Source organism: Bubalus bubalis, chromosome 9, assembly GCF_019923935.1.
Source record: "Bubalus bubalis isolate 160015118507 breed Murrah chromosome 9, NDDB_SH_1, whole genome shotgun sequence".
Classification (NCBI taxonomy): domain Eukaryota; kingdom Metazoa; phylum Chordata; class Mammalia; order Artiodactyla; family Bovidae; genus Bubalus; species Bubalus bubalis.
The window spans coordinates 102,380,534-102,401,245 of record NC_059165.1 but is presented as its reverse complement, the minus strand read 5'-3'; the positions used below and the strand labels follow the sequence as shown (position 1 = coordinate 102,401,245).

General features: G+C 45.0%; 1 protein-coding gene across 1 annotated transcript; it reads left to right on the top strand.

Annotated features, from left to right (window-relative positions):
* The first annotated feature begins 16,910 nt into the window (after positions 1-16,910).
* LOC112587099 (olfactory receptor 10T2-like) lies at positions 16,911-18,745 on the top strand. Its single transcript, XM_025294174.3, has one exon. The coding sequence runs from the start codon at positions 17,771-17,773 to the stop codon at positions 18,536-18,538; it is 768 nt and encodes a 255-aa protein (XP_025149959.2). The 5' UTR covers positions 16,911-17,770; the 3' UTR covers positions 18,539-18,745.
* Positions 18,746-20,712: the final 1,967 nt, after the last annotated feature.

The following is a 20,712-nucleotide window of genomic DNA, read 5'->3' as shown; positions in this document are numbered from 1 at the left end:
TTACATTGATTGATTTTTTAAATTGAGATATAATTCAAATGCTATAAAATTCACATATTTAAAGTGTACCATTCAGGGGATTGTAGTATATTTACAAGATTATGCCATCAGTACCACTACCTATTTTTAGTTTTCTCATTGCTTTTTTAGGGGCTTCCCTGGTGGCTCAAATTGTAAAGAATCTGCCTGAAATGCTGGTGATCTGGGTTTTATCCCTGGGTCAGGAAGATCCCCTGGAGGAGGGCATGGCAACCCACTCCAGTATTCTTGCCTGGAGAATTCCATGGGCAGAGGAGCCTGGTGAGCTACAGTCCATGGGATCACGAAGAGTCAGACATGACTGAGGGACTAACACTTTCACTTTCATTGCTTTATGGAGGAGGGAATTTTTGAAGGCATTGTTCTGACATTGATTGGTTTTTAATTGTTGGATTTATGGGTTTGGAGTTCAGAGGGCATGGTTGCATTTCTTTTCCATGGGGATGGTCTTAATCCCTGTCTCCTGTACAATGTCATGAACCTCCATCCATAGTTCATCAGGCACTCTATCAGATCTAGTCTCTTAAATCTATTTCTCACTTCCACTGTATAATCATAAGGGATTTGATTTAGGTCATACCTGAATGGTCTAGTGGTTTTCCCTAATGATCTGAGCCACAGTCAGCTCCCGGTCTTGTTTTTGCTCACTGTATAGAGCTTCTCCATCTTTGGCTGCAAAGAATATAATCAATCTGATTTCAGTGTTGACCATCTGGTGATGTCCATGTGTAGAGTCTTCTCTTGTGTTGTTGGAAGAAGGTGTTTGCTATGACCAGTGCGTTCTCTTGGCAAAACTCTATTAGCCTTTGCCCTGCTTCATTCCGTATTCCAAGGCCAAATTTGCCTGTTACTCCAGGTGTTTCTTGACTTCCTACTTTTGCATTCCAGTCCCCTATAATGAAAAGGACATCTTTTTTGGGTGTTAGTTCTAAAAGGTCTTGTAGGTCTTCATAGAACCGTTCAACTTCAGCTTCTTCAGCGTTACTGGTTGGGGCATAGACTTGGATTACTGTGATATTGAATGGTTTGCCTTGGAAACAAACAGGTATCATTCTGTCGTTTTTGAGATTGCATCCAAGTACTGCATTTCAGATAAGAAATGCAAAAAAGCAAAATGGCTGTCTCGGGAGGCCTTACAAATAGCTGTGAAAAGAAGAGAAGTGAAAAGCAAAGGAGAAAAGGAAAGATATAAGCATCTGAATGCAGAGTTCCAAAGAATAGCAAGAAGAGATAAGAAAGCCTTTCTCAGCGATCAATGCAAAGAAATAGAGGAAAACAACAGAATGGGAAAGACTAGAGATCTCTTCAAGAAAATTAGAGATATCAAGGGAACATTTCATGCAAAGATGGGCTCGATAAAGGACAGAAATGGTATGGACCTAACAGAAGCAGAAGATATTAAGAAGAGGTGGCAAGAATACATGGAAGAACTGTACAAAAAAGATCTTCACGACCAAGATAATCACGATGGTGTGATCACTCACCTAGAGCCAGACATCCTGGAATGTGAAGTCAAGTGGGCCTTAGAAAGCAACACTATGAACAAAGCTAGTGGAGGTGATGGAATTTCAGTTGAGCTATTTCAAATCCTGAAAGATGATGCTGTGAAAGTGCTGCACTCAATATGCCAGCAAATTTGGAAAACTCAGAAGTGGCCACAGGACTGGAAAAGGGCAGTTTTCATTCCAATCCCAAAGAAAGGCAATGCCAAAGAATGCTCAAACTACTGCACAGTTGCACTCATCTCACATGCTAGTAAAGTAATGCTCAAAATTCTCCAAGCCAGGCTTCAGCAATATGTGAACTGTGAACTTCCAGATGTTCAAGCTGGTTTTAGAAAAGGCAGAGGAACCAGAGGTCAAATTGCCAACATCTGCTGGATCATGGAAAAAGCAAGAGAGTTCCAGAAAATCATCTATTTCTGCTTTATTGACTCTACCAATGCCTTTGACTGCCTGGATCACAATAAACTGTGGAAAATTCCAAAAGAGATGGGAATACCAGACCAGCTGACGTGCCTCTTGAGAAACCTATATGCAGGTCAGGAAGCAACAGTTAGAACTGGACATGGAACAACAGACTGGTTCCAAATAGGAAAAGGAGTACGTCAAGGCTATAGACTGTCACCCTGCTTATTTAACTTCTATGCAGAGTATATCATGAGAAACGCTGGGCTGGAAGGAACACAAGCTGGAATCAAGATTGCCGGGAGAAATATCAATAACCTCAGATATGCAGATGACACCACCCTTATGGCAGAAAGTGAAGAGGAACTAAAAAGCCTCTTGATGAAAGTGAAAAAGGAGAGTGAAAAAGTTGGCTTAAAGCTCAACATTCAGAAAACGAAGATCATGGCATCTGGTCCCATCACTTCATGGGAAATAGATGGGGAAAATAAGCTTACCGACACTCAAAGCCTTGTCTCAGTGTCTGCTTCTGGGGGAACTTCAAATATGACAGGGGTTGTAGGTGTACAGCGGGTGGGTATGAAAAATCATGAGACTGGACTCATGTACAGTTGAGAAATTTAACTCGTGAAGTTAAATTGCTCAGCTTGGACTCCTATGTTCATTGCAGCAGTGTTCATAATAGCCAAGACATGGAAACAACCTAAGTGTCTGGCATTGGATGAAAATAGACAAAGAAGAAATATATATAATGTTATATATATGTATATATATTGTATATAATATGGTATATATGCATATTGAAATATTATTCAGTTATGAGAAAGAAGGAAAACTTGCCATTTGTAGCAACAGAAACCTTGCCAATTGTTACAACAGGACCTTGAGGCCATTTATGCTAAGTGAAATAAATCAGACACCAACAGACAAATACTGCATGATCTCACTTATGTGGGGAATCTAAGAAAGCTGAACTCATAAACAGAGTAGAGTGGTGGTTACCAGGAATTGATGGAGGGGAAAATAATGTGAGAGATATTGGCCAAAGGTTTTCCAGGTGGCTCAGCAGTATAGGGACTTCCCTGGTGGCTCAGAGGTAAAACGTCTGCCTACAATGCGGGATCCCTGGGTTGGGAAGATCTCCTGGAGAAGGAAATGGCAACCCACTCCAGTATTCTTGCCTGGAAAATCCCACAAACAGAGGAGCCTGGTAGACTACAGTCCATGGGGTCTCAAAGAGTCAGACACAACTGAGTGACTTCACTACTTCACAGCAGTACAGAATCCGCCTGCCAACGTAGCAGATGTGGGTTTGATCACTGGGTTGGGAAGATCCCCTGGAAAAGGAAATAGAAACCCACTTCAGTATTCTTGCCTGGGAAATCCCATGGACAGAGGGATTCTGGATGGCTACAGTCCATGGGGTCTCAAAAGTGTTGGGCATGACTTAGTGACTAAAACAAACAAAAAAAAATTGTACATCAACATCACTGATACCTAAAATGTCGATGTTCACTCTTGCCGTCTCGTGTTTGAATACTTCCAATTTACCTTGATTCATGGACCTAATATTCCAGGTTCCTATGCAATATTGTTCTTTACAGCGTTGAACTTATTTTCACCACCAGACACATCCATAACTGGGTGTTGTTTCCACTTTGGCTCAGCCTCTTCATTCCTTTTGTAGCTATCTCTCTGCTTTTCTCCTTTACTTTGCTGACAACAAGTCTGTATAGTCACAGCTATAGTTTTTCCAGTAGTCATGTACAGATGTGAGAGCTGGACAATAAAAAATGCAGAGAGCCGAAGAATTGATACCTTCAAACTGTGGTACTGGAGAAGACTCTTGAGAGTCTTCTAGTTGATCAAGGAGATCAAACCAGTCAATCTTAAAGGAAATCAACCTTGACTATTCATTGGAAGGACTGATGCTGAAGATGAAGCTCCAGTATTTTGGCCACCTGATGCGAAGAACTGACTCACTGGAAAGGACCCTGATGCTGGGAAAGATTGAAGACAGGAGCAGAAGGGGACGCTGAGGATGAGATGGTTGGATGGCATCACTGACTCAATGGACATGAGTTTGAGCAAACTCCGGGAGTTGGTGACAGAGAAGCCTGGTGTGCTGCAGTCAATGGGGTCGCAAAGAGTCAGACACAACTGAGCAACTGAATAACATCAAAATGATGCACTTCTTCCTTTCCCCTTTGAGAGCAGGGTATAGAGGGCCCACCTTCCTTGGGGCAGCAGCCTTGTCCAGCACCTGCTAGGCCCTGAGGGTCATTGGGAGGAATGGATGGAGTGAGGTGTGCATTTGGGACCACCATCCAAAAAAAGAAATTGTCATTAGTCCTTTCCCACTTGTTTTTGCCATCAGATCCTGTGGGCTGGAGTAGCAGACCCTGGGGTCTCCAGTTTCCTGGAGGGAAAAACCCTGTGGGTGTTTCCAGCCTGAGCCCTGGGGGGCTCGTTAGTGTCTGGGGACCCCCTGGGACAGCAGCTCCAGGGACCCCCTGTATAACAGGACCCTGGCCCTCAGCCCCTCCTCTCTCAGGCAGTAAGCAGACAGTGGTGTTGGCAGGCACCGTGGGAGCCTCCCTCGGCCATGGTGAGTGTGGATTCAGGGCCCCTGCCTGTCTGGAGAAGCTACACCACAGCCCTGACGGGCACGCACAGGCATGTGAGCAGACAGTAGAAGGAGGGTGGGGCTCACGCATGCACTAGGGGTGCAAAATGCACACACGTGTACCCTGCAGGTGGCAGGCATGCACATGCACACACACGAATCCAGAAGCTTCGTAGGCACAAAGGCACACGTACACATCGAGGGTCAGTTAGTGGTGAAGGCTCAGTGGTGACAGGGTAGCAGTTCCAGTATCGAGGAGGCTTCCTGGTAGAAAAGGAAAGAGTCCAGGTCCCAGTTCTATGTGTTCCTCGGCTCTCACCCTCACCATGGGGCTGGCATGGGCATGCCCCTGAGCTCAGGGCTTTGTTGTTGCTGTTGTTTAGTCACTAAGTCGTGTCTGGCTCTTTTTGACCCCATGGACTGTAGCCTTCCAGGCTCCTCTGTCCATGGGATTCTCCAGGCAAGCATACTGAAGTGGGTTGCCATTTCCTTTTCCACGGGATCTTCCCGACCCCTGGATCGAACCCTCGTCTCCTGCGTTGGCAGGTGGGTTCTTTACCATCTGAGCCTCCTGGGGAGTCCTAAGCTCAGAACTTTCTGGGTCCCAACTCTCCCATGAAACAAGCAACTCGCCTGGAGATATGTCCATGGGTACAACTGTCATGGGTTCCAGTTATGCAAATAAGACAATGTCTAGCCCTGTAACCTGATGTCTTTTTTGGCCAGGCACTCTCACCTGTCATAATTGGAAAACAGACTTTGGACATGTTGAAGCAAATTCAAAGTCACAGCTTCTCAGCTGCTGCAGGGTTAAATTGCAGCTACATTTAGGGCTTCTGTCTTTTTTTTTTTTAATGTCTTTTTATTTTTGGCTCTGCTGGGTCTTCCATGCGTTACGCAGGTTCTCTCTCTTATTGGGGCAAGTGGGGGCTACTCTCTGTTGTGGTGCTTGGGCTTCTCACTCTTGTGGCGCACAGGCTGTAATTGCAGGGGCTTCAGTAGTTGCAACACTCAGATTCAGTGGTTGTGGCTCCTGGGCTTAGTTGATCCACAGCATATGGGATCTTCCCGGAACAGGGATTGAACCTGTGTGCCCTGCACTGGCAGGCAGATTCTTATCCACTATGCCACCAGGGAAATCCCAGGTCTTCCAGAAAGAAATAAGAGTAGACCAGGGTGGCTTGTTTCAGCTTGGAAAAGATCCCAAATCCACCCTTGAAAAAAACTAGGACATCAGTCAAGAAAATGCATGCGGTAGAGGCAACATCGGAGAAGGCAGTGGCACCCCACTCCAGTACTCTTGCCTGGCAAATCCCATGGATGGAGGAACCTGGTAGGTTGCAGTCCATGGGGTCGCTAAGAGTCGGACATGACTGAGTGACTTCACTTTCACTTTTCACTTTCATGCATTGGAGAAGGAAATGGCAACCCACTCCAGTGTTCTTGCCTGGAGTATCCCAGGGACGGGGGAGCCTGATGGGCTGCTGTCTATGGGGTTGCACAGAGTCGGACATGACTGAAGCAACTTAACAGCAGCAGCAGCAGAGGCAACATCCCCATATTGCCTGCACTGTGCTTAGAACAGTAACCGCAAGGAGAAACAGGGAGGTAGAAGGAGTGACTGAGAGGGAGGAAGGAGGTGAGGGCAAGGACGTAATTGAGCATGTCTTGTGAGTCACAGTGAGGACCCTGACTTTTCACTAAGTGCTGTGGGAGCCATGGGGGATTCTGAGCAGAGGACGGAGATGACCTGACTGAGGGGTTCCCAGGTGCCCTCTGGCCGCTGTGGGAAACCAGAATGTGGGGGACAGGGGTGACGGCCAGGAGATCCAGGACAAGGTGGCTGAGCTGGACTGATGATGAGTGTGGGCCATGGAGGTGGTGAGAGGAGGCCGATCCTGGACAGATGTTCAGGTGGAGCCCGCAGAATTTCCTGGCAGGTTAGATGAGGGTGTGGGAGAAAGAGGAGGGTGGAGAAGCTGGCAAAGGTGTATCAGGAGGACAGAGAGGGACCAGTCCAGCCAGGAGCAGAGGGGACTCTGATTATCTCAGGGAATGCTAGGGTGGACACGGGCAGAGCAGGGCGGGGTCATGCGGACAGTTGGCAGGCACCTCTCCATCCTCATCATGGACGTGGCATCTGCCTAGTTCAGAGGGAAGCAAGAGCAAAGACTGGGTTCCTTGCAAGCTGGGACAAGCCTCTCTGGCCCATCCCCAGCCCTCAAGGTGAGATCTGAAAACAAAGTGGGGAAATATATTCCAGAGCAACTGAGCATCGAACGTCAACAAGTTCTTTTCTTTCATCTTCTTTTCGATAGTTTCTTTACAATGTTGAGTTAGTTCCTTGTGTACAGCAATGTGAACCAGCCATAGGTATACATATATCCCCCCACCTTTTTTTTTTAGATTTCCTTCCCATTTAGGTCACCACAGAGCACTGAGTAGAGTTCTCTGTGCTATAGAGTAGGCTCTCATTTGTTACCTATTTTATGCATGCGTGCCAGGTCACTTCAGTCGTGTCTGACTCTTTGTGACCCACCCCACAGACTATAGCCCGCCAGGCTCCTCTGTCCATGGGATTCTCCAGGCAAGAATACTGGAGTGGGTTGCCATGCCCTCCTCCAGAGGATCTTCCCCACTCAGGGATCAAAGCTGTGTCTCTTAACATCTCCTGCATTGGCAGGAGGGTTCTTTACCACTAGTGCCAGCTGGAAAGCCCATTTTATACATAGTAGTGTTTATATGTCAGTCCCAATCTCCCAACTCAACCCATCTCTCCTTCCCCACCCAATGTCCATACACTTGTTCTCCTCATCTGTGTCTCCATTTCTGCTTTGCAAATAGGTTCATTTATACCATTTTTCTAGATTCCACATATATGTTAATATACAAAGTTTTTCTTTCTGATATTTCACTCTGTATGACAGTCTGTAGGTCCATCCACATGTCTGCAGATGGCACAATTTCTTTCCTTTTTCATGACCAAGTAATATTCCATTGTATATATGTGCCACATCTTCCCTATCCATTCCTCTGTGGATGGACATCCAGGCTGCCTCCATGTCTCGGCTAATCTAAATGGTGCAGCAATAAACACTGAGGTGCATGTATCTTTTGGAATTATGGTTTTCTCTGGGTATATGCCCAGAAGTAGGATTTGCTGGGTCATAAGGGCTTCCCTGATGGCTCAGTAAAGAATCTGCCTGCAATGCAGGAGACCTGGGTTGGATCCCCGGGTTAGGAAGATCCCCCAGAGGGGGGCATGGCAACCCACTCCAGTATTCTTTTGTGGAGAATCCCCATGGACAGAGGAACCTGGTGGGCTACAGTCCATGGGGTCACAAAGAGTCGGATACAACTGAGTGACTATGAGCGACTAAGCACAGCACAGCACATGGGCTTCCAAGGCAGCTCAGATAGTAAAGAATCTGCCTGCAATGTAGGAGACCCAGGTTAGATCCCCTGGAGAAGGGAATAGATATCCACTCCAGTATTCTTGCCTGGAGAAATCTGTGGACAGAGAAACCTGGTAGCTACAGTCCGTGGGATCACAAAGAGTTAGACACGACCGAGCGACTAACACTTTCATTTTCACTTTCATGGTAGTTCTATCAACAAGTCCTTTTCTGACTATCTTATGTAAAATTGCAGCCTGCTCAGACCTCTCAATTACCCACTAAGTTCTCTGCTTTCTCTTTTTAGAGAACCTCACTTATTTAGTTATCAAGTTTGTTGCTTATTTCCTGATTCACTTCCTTAGAGCCTTTTGCTCCTCCCAAGCTGGGATCTCTGTCTAGTTCCCTGCTATGTCCTCCATGCCGAGAGCAATGCCTGGCAGAGAACTGATGCTCCATGAATGTGTGTAGCATGGAAGGTGAGCCTACAAAACTCACAGCAGCCCTTAAAGCTCAGCCTCTGGAGACAGACTCCAGACTTCAAATCTTGGTACCATCACTGTGAGAATGTGAACAGTGATCCCCTCTATGCTCTGCTTCCCCAGCAGTGAAAGCCAAGAATAGTAATCCCAGCTATCCTTGCCAGGAGCCTGAGACCAAAGGATTCTTAACATTGTTCAGAGAATCGTAATATTATCTGTGATCTCAGAGGATCAATTTTCACTTTGACAGATGATGCTCAGGGAGAAAGCTGGCTACCCAGGCTCACACTGCTCCCAGTTAGTGAAGGTGCCAGCATTCATATACAGTCTTGTCTGATTCCAGAGCTCAATTTTGTTGTCTCAGCACATCACTGTCTTGAGCATAAGATTTCTGCTTTATGTAATGGACTTTTGGTCAGGTAGTGACCTCTCCATCACTGGAGGCATGCAAGTAGAGGCTGGCTAATTTAGCTAGAGGAGACTTCTACACTGAGTGCATATTGAGGGATGTTTCCTTTCCAATTGCCCTCTTTATGAGGCCCAAGAAAAGCTGACATTCCTGGAGAAATGTTAATACCATGAAGGACCCCTTCCTATAGGACAATTACAGCTAGGAGTCCATCAACCTGGTCTTAACTCCTCTCTCTAAAAAGCATCACCTCACTCTGGAACATTTCTTTAATGCGCTTAGATGCCCACACATACTTCCTGTGATCTTCCAAAAAGGTCTACCTCATGGCTTGCCCAGGATAAAGAATCCGCCTGCCAATGCAGGAGACACGAGAATCGGGTTTGATGCAACAGACAAGGGTTTGATCCCTGGGTCAGGAAGATCCCCTGGAGGAGGAAATGGCAGCCCACTCCAGTATTCTTGCCTGGAACATTCCATGGACAGAGGAGCCTGGTGGGCTACAGTCCACAGGGTCACAAAAAGTAGGACATGACTGAGGGACTGAGTATACAGGGTTTGCTAGGGAGCCAAGTCATCTACTTATTTGAAGTTTTTACTAGATATTTTCTCCTCAGATCGTATATTGAAAATATTCATCACAAATGGTGTTAGCATATTTTGTGTTCCAAAGGGAACCTCTTTATCTCTACTCTTGTGTGTTAGTTGCTCAATCGTGTCCAACTCTTTGTGACCCCATAGATTGTATCTCGCCAGGCTCCTCTGTCCATGGAATTCTTCAGGCGAGAGTACTGGAGTGGGTTGCCATTCCCTTCTCCAGGGGATCTTCCCGACCTAGGGATAGAATTCCTGCACTGCAGGCAGATTCCTTACCATCTGAGCTTTGTGTTTCAAAGGGAACCTCTTTATCTCTACCCTTAGCTCCTTTTTTTCTGAACCAGATTGATTAAACTTCTTTAAGAACAATAAAAATACTTACCCAGAGGAAAAAGAATCCCTCCAAAAAATTTTATTTCTTCTATTTACAAAAATCCCCACTTGATTCAGAAAAATTGGGACATACAAAAAAGAATGGAAAATACATGCATTAGTAGTAAGTCAATTGGGATCCAACTGTTTTGTTTCCCATTTCTCATCAAACACATACATGAAAATTCTTCTCTTGTCATCAATGATTCTGAGACGTGACTTTAATGATAGTCCATCTTCTCGTCTATTAAAGTTTTAGCTTTTTCCCCCCCTTAATGATTTGTAAGGGCATTTTATTGAACAATTAGGTTGTTCTTTCTCTCTTTTTTTTAAACTTTAAATAATGCTACTATGTGGAGAAGGCAATGGCACCCCACTCCAGTACTCTTGCCCGGAAAATCCCATGGATGGAGGAGCCTGGCAGGCTGCAGTCCATAGGGTTGCTAAGAGTCAGACATGACTGAGCGACTTCACTTTCACTTTTCACTTTCATGCACTGGAGAAGGAAATGGCAACCCACTCCAGTGTTCTTGCCTGGAGAATCCCAGGGACGGGGGAGCCTGGTGGGCTGCCGTCTCTGGGGTCGCACAGAGTCGGACACGACTGAAGCGACTTAGCAGCAGCAGCAATGCTACTATGAACATCCTTGTACCTGGAAGTCAGAGAATTTCTTTTTAAAAAAAAAAATATTCATTTGTTTGGCTGTGCTGGGTCTTAGTTACAGCACGCAGGATCTGTCATCTCTGTTGTGGAATGTGGAATGCTTAGTTGAGGCATGCGGGATCTAGTTGTCTGACCAGGAATAGAACCTGGGCCCCCTGCATTGGAAGCGAGGAGTTTTACCCACCGGACCACCAGGGAAGTCCCAGGTAATTTTTCTTTTATTTAAATTATATGTTTGTTTATTTATTTTTGGGCTCTGCTGGGTCTTCATTGCTGTGCACAGGCTTTTCTCTAGTTGTGGCAAGTGGGGGCTACTCTCTATGTGCAGGGTGGAGCCTCTAGGACGCCTGGGCTCCAGTAATTGTGGTAAGTGGGCTTAGTTGCTCTGTGACATGTGGGATCTTCCCGGATCAGGGATGGAACCCAAGTCCACTGTACTGACAGGCAATTCTTAACCACTGGACCACCAGGGAAATTCCCCAGATAATTTATTTTCGAGAAAATATTTAGAAGGAGAATTATAGAACCAAAATAAGATTTCAGATATATAAACAAATTGTATTCTCCTGCAACCAACAATGCAAAGAGGTAGAGGGCCTAGTTTTACTCACGCTCATTAGCACCCGCCTCTCATTTTCTTCTTCAGTCTTTGTCAATTTGATAATTAAAAAAAAATGCTATTTAGGTCTTCTGCCCATTTTTTGAGTGGATTGTTTGTTTTTCTTGATATTGAGCCGTATGAGCTGTTTGTATATTTTGGAAATAAAGCTCTTGTCAGTTTCATCGCTTGCAGATATTTTCTCCCATTCTATAGGTTGTCTTTTTGTTTATGATTTCCTTTTCTGTGCAAAAGAGGAACTGAAGAGTTTCTAGAGTCACAGCCTTTTCTAGTTTGTTTTTTGCCTATATATTTGTTTAACAATGTTTTGTGATATTCAGAAATTACACTTTTTTAGTGGTCATAATCCAATTACTTTTTTCCTCTGTGAAGTCTTCCAGGTAATTGAATTTCTACAAGTCTCACTATATAAGGGCCCTGATGTTCTTTCTGATTTAGTTTAATTTGCAATAAAGGAGCCTTTTTCTGGGTATGCTCTGGGTATCTCTTCCAGTGTACCTTTTCTTAGATCTAGATTCCCCCTGATCCCCCATCCCTGCACAGCACAGCATGTGGGATCTTATTCCACAGATCAAGGGATTGAACTGGAGCCCCTGAATTGGCAGAGGCTAGACTGCCAGGGAAGACCCCCTAGATCTAGATTTCTTAAGTGGAGTCTGAGATTCTTAAGTTGGAATTTCATTTTGCTTTAGTTTTTGAAGATTTCAAGTCAGGCTTTGCTTTTTTTTTTCATAGTGTGAATTCCTCAGAGGACCTCATTGGAATTTTCCTAAGTTGAATATTCGTTTAGTTTTATTTGTGCTGGATCAGGAGTTGGCAACTATAGCGTGCATGTGTCTTTGAGTGCTCAGTCATGTCCGACTCTGCAACCCTGTGGACTGTAGCCCACCAGGCTCCTCTGTCCAAGGAATTTTCCAGGGAAGAATACTGGAGCGGGTTGCCATTTCTACTCCAGGGGATCTTCCTGACCCAGGGATCGAACCCCTATCTGCTGTGTCTCCTGCAGGTGGATTCTTTACCACTGAGCCACCTGGGACACCCGGCAAACTATAGTCAGAGGGCCAAATCTGGCCCCCTGTCTGTTTTTGTAATAAAGTTTTATTTAAACATTCAGGGACACTCGTGTATACATTGTCCATGTCTGCTTTTACACTAGATGGGCAGAGTTGAGCAGTCATGACAGAGACTGTACAACCCAAATGGCCTGAAATATTCACTCTCTGGTCCTTTACAGAAAACGTTTGCACCCCTGTGCTTGATCAATATGACTGCCTGCTTCCTGGTCTTCCTTTCTTCATGAAAAATGGGCAACCATTTCTCACTGTCTTTTGCACCTGTTAAGTTCTTCGATGGTCCTGACTAGTCTTTTCTTTATGAACAGAATGTCTTTGGACGCGATCAAGCACATTTTTGTTGCTTTTCTCTACTTATATATCTTTAGAACTAAAATTTAAAATGCATTTTTCACAAATTAAAATTTCAACAAACTTCTAAAACGTTTAAAGAATCATTCTCAATTTCTCTTGACCAATTGCTGCAGATGAGTAATTTCAGTGGCGCAGCTATTTCTTCTCTTCTAAGAGTCACTGAAATGGCAACCCACTCCAGTATTCTTGCCTGGAGAATTCCATGGACAGAGGAGCCTGGCGGGTGAAAGTCCGTGTCGCAGAGTCGGACACGACTGAGCAACTTTCACTTCACTTCACTTCGAGGGTCACTGGCTTGCAGGTTACCCCAAGTGCCACTAGATGGCGAATAAATCAGCCCTCTTCTCTCCAGGACCCCCAGTCATGGGAGTCTCTTGAATTGGTGTTTTGAAATGTGCTTCCCTCCAAACGAATTAACTCTTGATAAGCAGGGAAGGATTACATTAGGACCATTTTCCAAACGAGTGCAAAATACTCAGAAACATTCCAATATAGATTATATGCATTTTCTGGGCTTGCAAGTTAATTGATTGTAAAATAATAAAACTATCACCAATCCAGTATTTAAATTTTTTTCTATTTATTTATGGCAGTGTTGAGTTTTCATTGCTACACTTGGGCTTTCCCTAGTTGCTGCGAGCAGGGGCTACTCTCCAGCTGCAGTGCGTGGGCTTCCCTTGGCGGTGGCTTCTCTTGTTTCAGAGCACAGGCTCTAGGGCATGCAGGCTTCAGTAATTGTAGTACACAGGCTTAGTTGCCTCATGGCATGTGGAATCCTTCCAGACTAGGGAGAAGGAAATGGCACCCCACTCCAGTACTCTTGCCTGGAAAATCCCATGGACAGAGGAGCCTGGTAGGCTGCAGTCCCTGGGGTCGTGAAGAGTTGAACACGACTGAGCGACTTCACTTTCCCTTTTCACTTTCATGCATTGGAAAAGGAAATGGCAACCCACTCCAATGTTCTTGCCTGGAGAATCCCAGGGACAGAGGAGCCTGGTGGGCTGCCGTCTATGGGGTCGCACAGAGTTGGACACGACTGAAGCGACTTAGCAGCAGCAGCAGCAGTGCACAGGCTTAGTTGCCTCATGGATGTGGAATCCTTCCAGACTAGGGATCGAACCTGTGTTCCCTGCATAGGCAGGCAAATTCTTAACCACTGGACCACTAGGGAAATCCCAGGATTTTTACTAATGCTTCATTATTTGAATTAAAATGGTTAAAAATTTTACAGGAATTCCCGGGTGATTTAGTGGTTAGGACTCTGTGCTTCCACTACAGGGGACATGGGTTTGATTCCTGGTCCAGGAACTAAGATCCTGAATGCTGTGAAGCATGGCAAAAAAAAGAAAAAAGTCAATAATTTCAGAGTTATTTTCCATTTAATTAACACAGAAGTATTTATCAGCACAAGGCCTGGATCTGAAATACTGTTAGGGGGCCCATGAAATTGTGTAAATTTTTAAGATCAGAAGAAATAAATAAGCTCTTAGGGTGAGAATTATATTCATCTTTACATCAATACAGTGCTAAAAATGTAAAAATTTTGAATTTTTATGAAATTTAAATAAATTAAAAAGTTGGTTTTATTTAATTTGATAAATTAAATTTTATTTAAATAAAAATTAGAAATAAAATTTACATAAAAATAAAAAACAATTTTTTTCTTTGGCTATGTCTCATGGCTTGCAGATCTTAGTTCTTCAACTAGGGATCAAACCTGGGTCTCCTGCAATGGAATCAAGGAGTCCTAACCATTGGGCAGCCAGGGAATTCCTCCCCCTTTTTAAAAATAATTTTCAGGAATTCCCTGGTAGTCCAGTGCTTAGAACTTGGTGCTTTTACTGCTGAGGGCCCCAGATTCAATCCTTGGTTGAGGAACTAGAATCCCACAAGCCTTGAGGCTTGGCCAACCCCACCCCCGCCAAACAAACAAAAACCCCCAAAAGCAATTTTTATGGAGGAAGGCAAAAATGCCTAGGGACCATGGAAGACATTATATAGCCTTGGGTATCAAATTTTCTAAAAGTATTACTTTGTTCATTTCAGATATCAGTGTTACAGGCTTTGCCTTTCTTGGGTATCCTTTTCACATGGATAGTAGAAGATTCTATAAATTCCTAGCCCACATCCCTTGGCCACAATTTCCTGTCTTACCTGTCAGACTGAATTCCCTGTACATGTGGCAGGTGTGGAAATCCTGGGAGATTAATGCCTCCTGGTAGAAATTCTTGAGCAAGATGATTGGGGATTGGTGAATAAACAGCCCAGTTCCCTCACTACCCCTCAAGGACCTCCAGGTGGAATTGAATTGTAGTAATGCTCCTGAAGAAAGTCACTGGCCTCCCAGCTCTACAAGGATTGAGGCACAGACCACTGCAGTCACTGACCTTCAACACACCCTGAAAGGAGTTCAGGGTGGGGATCAGGAATGAAAGTCTTTGTGTTCTGGGAAAACTGGCAGAACAGCTCTTCAGATAATTAGATTTTCAGGATAGATTTTTTTTTTTTTTTTTTCAGGAGAGATTTTTATGAGCCCAATTTATTGCATCACCGACTCAATGGACATGAACTTGAACAAACTCTGGGAGATAGTGAAGGACAGGGGAGCTTGGTGTGCTGCAGTCCATGGGGTCACAGAATCATATACAACTTAGTGACTGAACAACAACAGAGTTTCTTGCATCTTCCCAAAATTAGAAAAGCACTAAAATCAATAAGATATCTGCTCCTTGCGACTAGCAGCAACCTTCTACTGAGGTGCATGCTTGATTGCACTTCCCCCTTCTCCAAAATCTGACTCCCCTGCTCTCCACTGCACCCTCCCACACCCCCCACTTCCAAGCAGTTGCTCAGAGCTCTCTGAGAGGCTGTCTCCTAAGCTTTGACGTGTTAGTCACTCAGTCATGTCTGACTCTTTGAAACTCCATGGACTATATAGCCTGCCAGGCTCTTCTGTTCATGGAATTCTCCAGGCAAGAATACTGGAGTGGGTAGCCATTCCATTTTGCAGGGGATCTTACCCACTCAGGGATCGAACCTGGGTCTCCCGCATTGCAGGCGGATTCTTTACTGTCTGAGCCACCAGGGCAGCCCTCTCTCAAGCTTTAGTGCTCAGTAAGTCCCCAACTTAAACTGAAACTAACAGCTCTCATGTTGCGTGTTTTTATTTCAGTCAACATCTTGATAATACACCTTTTATGGTCTGTCTCCCTTCACCATTCCACCACCCAAGTCTTTGGAGATAAATTACTTGCTTTTGAATCCTTGCCTCAGGATCTGTTTCTAGGGGAATTCAGACTAGCACCCTGAAGTTCTTACCCCTTCTCTCTGCCCCAGATATTGTAATTTGCTCCTTATAAGGTTCTTGTGATTTTCTTTTTAAAATTTTTTTGATCAAGAACTTTTTTGTTTTATTTTATTAAAAAAAATTCCCCCCCTAGTTTTTGGCCATGTGTGGCATGTGGGATCTAATTGTTTGATGAGGGATCAAATCCGTGCTTCAGTGGAAGCATGATGTCTTCATCACTGGACAGGCAGGGATGTCCCTCTTCTCTTTTCTTTTTTTGATTGAAATATATTTGACTGTGTAATTTTAAGGTGTATCCTATATTGATATATTGTAAATATAATTACCATTGTAGCCAGGCTTCCTAGGTGGCCCTAGTGGTAAAGAACCTGCCTGCCAATGCAGGACATATAAGAGATGTGGGTTCGACCTTGAGGTTGGGAAGATCCCTTGGAGAAGGAAATGGTAAGCCTCTCCAGTATTCTTGCCTGAGGAATCCCATGGACTGAGCAACCTGCAGGGCTGCAGTCCACAGGGTTGCAAAGGGCTGGACGTTACTGAAGCGACTTGGCACAGAGGCACCATTGTAGCCATAGCAGCATCTCTTATCATGTCACATAATTCTCATTGCTTTTTTATGGTGGGAATAATTAAGATCTAAGCTTCCCTGACAATGCAGGAGACCTGGGTTCAATCCCTGGGTTGGGAAGTTTCCCTGGAGAAGGAAATGACAACCCACTGCAGTATTCTTGCCTGGGAAATCCCATGGACAGAGGAACCTGGAGGGCTACACTCCAAAGGGTCACAAAAGAGTCAGACACGACTTCACAACTGAACAACAATTAAGATCTAGCCTCTTAACAACTTAGATGTTTATAATATAAAATGGTCTATATTCACTATGCTATGTATTAGATCTCTAGGACTTATTTCCTGATAGTTGCAAGTTTGTATACTTTAAACATCATGTCTCCAATTCCCCACCCACCCCCCAGCCCCTGGTAATGACCATTTTATTATTTATCCCTAACTCCCACTTATATATATATGTTTTTTTTTTAAAGTTTGACTTTTATGTTCTACAAATAAGTGAGGTCATACAGTATTTTTCTTTCCCTATCTGATATCACACTTAGCATTATGTTCTCAAAGTCCATTCATATTGTCAAATGGCAATATTTCCTTCTTTCTCATCTCTGAATCATATTCCGATGTGTATATATACCACTCGTCCTTTTTCATTCATTTGTTAATGGGCACCCAAGTTATTTCCATACCTATGATTTTCTTGTCTATTGTAGAGCTGCTAGCTGTGTGATATTAGGAAAACCATGACCTCATTTCTTGTTTATTTATTTTTACTATTTATTTATTTGACTGCATTGGATCTTAGTTGCAGCATGCTGAATCTTCGTTGCTGTGTGGGGGCTCTGTAGTTGCTGTCTGCCGGCTCTGTAGTTGTGTCGCTGGGACTCCAGAGTTCTGGGACTCAGAAGTTGCCTTGCACCACTTATGGGCTTAGCTGCTGCCCAACATACGGGATCTTATTTTCCCAACCAGCGACGACAACTGCGTCCCCTACATTGCAAGGCGGATTCTTAACTACTGGACTACCAGGGAGGTCCCACAATGGCCTCATTTCTGTCCCTCTTTCCTTTTTTTTTCGTAAAACAGGGATGATTATCCTTTCTCACTGGCACATGATGTTTAGCGGAGCCTTACTGAATTGTCCTATTCCATTTCCTCTGCTTTCTCCTGCCAGGTTCCTGAGAAGCAGCAGGAAAATGCCACCTGGCTGGTGACAGAGTTTTTGCTGGTGGGTTTCTCCAACCTCCCAGACCTGAGAACCACCCTCTTTGCACTGTTCTTCCTCACATACCTGGTTACCCTCAGCGGCAACGTGACCATCATCACCGTCATCCACGCGGACCGGACCCTGCACACGCCCATGTACCGCTTCCTGGCGGCGCTGTCCCTCTCCGAGACCTGCTACACGCTGGTCACCATCCCCAACATGCTGGCTCGTCTGTGGATGGAGAACCAGGCCATCTCTATCTCTGGCTGTCGGGCTCAGATGTTCTTCTTCCTGGGCCTGGGATGCAGTCACTGCTTCCTCCTCACTCTGATGGGTTACGACCGCTACGTGGCCATCTGCCGCCCTCTGCGCTATTCGGTGATCATGAGACCCACGGTTTGCCTCTGTCTGGGAGCCCTGGTTTTCTGCTCCGGCTTCTCGGTGGCCTCCATCGAGACAAGCCTGATCTTCTCCTCGCGCTTCTGCCGCAGCAACCGGGTGGAGCACTTCTTCTGCGACATCGCCCCCGTCCTGAAGCTCAGTTGCACGGAAAGTGTCAGCAAAGCGCTGGCCATCTTCTTCCTGAGTATCCTCGTGGTATTAATCTCCTTCCTCCTTATCCTCCTCTCCTACGCCTTCATCGTGGCTGCCCTCCTGAGGATCCCCTCGGCCGCTGGCCGGAGCAAAGCCTTCTCCACCTGCGCTGCCCACCTCACCGTGGTCATCGTGCACTTCGGCTGCGCCTCCATCATCTACCTGAGGCCCGAGTCTGGAGGGAACCCAGACCAGGACCGCCTGGTGGCTGTGTTCTACACGGCGGTGACGCCGCTGCTGAACCCGGTGGTGTACACTTTGCGCAATAAGGAGGTGAGGGTGGCTCTGAGGAGGATCCTGGCCCGAAGCCACGTAATTTTAAAATAAACACTCCCTGGGACTTTCTGGTGATCCAGTGGCTAAGCCGCAGCACTCCCAATTCAGAGGGCCCGGGTTCCATCCCTGGTCAATGAGCTAGATCCCACATGTCAGCAACTAAGAATTCATTTCCAGCTGTGGTGCTCGAAATGAGCACCCTTGGACAGCAAGAAGATCAAACCAGTCAATCCTAAAGGAAATCAACCCTGAATATTCATTGGAAGGACTGATACTGAAGCTTCAGCTTCAGTACTTTGACCACTTGATGCAAATAGATGACTCACTGGAAAAGACCCTGATACTAGGAAAGATTGAAGGCAGAACAAGAAGGGGACAACAGAGGGTGAGATGGTTGGATGGCATCACCAACTCAAGGGACATGAGTTTCAGCAAGCTCCGGGAGATGGTGGAGGACAGGGAAGACTGGTGTGCTGCAGTCCATGGCATCACTAAGAGTGACTGAACAACAGCAACAACAATAACCAAAAAAAAAAAAAAAAAAAAACCTGCATGCTGCAACTAAAGACCTCGTACCACCAAAAATTTTTTTAAAAAAGAAAACAAACAAACAAACAAACAAAAAACCCCCACAAAACACTCTATGTTTTCCCTCTAGCTTTTTCATGAACACCTGCCCCGCCAGATACTCAGTTTCTCTGCCACTCAACTCCCCAAACCGGAAAACAGGTTACTCCCATAACCTTAAATGAAATAGTCTAGGTGAGGCAATTCACAAACAGTGCCTGGGACCCAGCAGAAACTCCATAAAAGCTGCCTTTTCCCTTCATCTTCAATTACAATTTAAAAAGTTGTGATATGAGAGGCAGGCAGTATTAGCAAGAGGGTTTCTTTGTCTTGTAAAAATCTTGGTGCTAAAAGATCTGAAGGCACTTTTGTAGCCAGGCAGAACCGGAAGGAGTAGTGCGGCTCTACTCAGTGTCAGACAACAAGCACACCCTCCTTCTCAGATGCAGAGCATCCCCTCTGAGGTCATAGCTTAATGAGTCATCTGTTCACAGCATCCTGTCCAAACTGTCCTTTGAACTCCAGACTGGTTTCTTGTGGCTGGTGACTCAGAGATTTGAAAAAAAAAAAGACAAAAATTTCCAATCTACATGCAAAATAAATGTTAAAGTCACAGTGAGCCCAAAACCTCAGTGGAAACACACAGAAGTCACTGAATTTAGCAATTCAAATGTTTAGTTAAGCAGGACTTGTGAAGACTCCTACATTGCTATGAGTAAGGTCTTTGTCCCTGGCCCTTGGCTCTGTTCTCTGGGAGGCTCCTTGCAGCCCTCTGTTCCCCATCGCTACTTCTGAAGCTTTCTCATTCCATTTCCTACTGGGATGGTTTTAAGGGCCTCATGGCATAACCCTGGGGCATTGTTTTCTTTTTTTGACCTCACCTCGAGTCTTGCAGGCTCTTAGTTCCTGGAGCCCACAGTGAAAACCACAAGTCCTAGGACTGCGAGGCAACTCCCCAGGGAGTGTACCAGAGAGTCATGATCCTTTGAAGGCCAAGTTCATAATTTCTCTCAAAAATGTAGTAGGTGTCTAGTCTTTTTATCTCAAGGCAGCTCCACGTGCAAGTAATGACAAAGATTTCCCCTGACACAGCTCTTTTGTTTTTCCTTTTCATTTTTTAGACTGTGGCAAAAATACTTACAACATAAAACTATCTTAACTACCCTTATTTATTTATTTAAAAATTGTTTATTTATTCATCTGCATTAGGTCTTAGTCCTGGCATGTGAGATTTTTAAAAAAATATATTTATTTATTTGACTGTGCCAGGTCTTAGTCATAACATGTAGGATCTAGTTTCCTGACCAGGGATTGAACCCAGGCCCCTCTGAATTAGGAGCTCAGAGTCTTATCCACTGGACCACCAGGGAAGTCCCTGCATGTGAGATCTTTAGTTGCAGCATGCACAATCTTTTTTAACTGCAGCAGGTGGGAACTTCCTAGGTGGTGTAGCTGGTAAAGAATCTACCTGCCAATGCAGGAGACACTAATTTGATCTCTGAGTAGGGAAGATCCCCTGGAGTATGAAATGGCAACCTACTCTTGTATTCCTGCCTGAAGAATTCCATGGACAGAGGAGACTGGCAGGCTACAATCCATGGGGTCGAAAAGAGTTGAACACAACTGAGCATGCCTGCACACACATATGTGGGATCTAG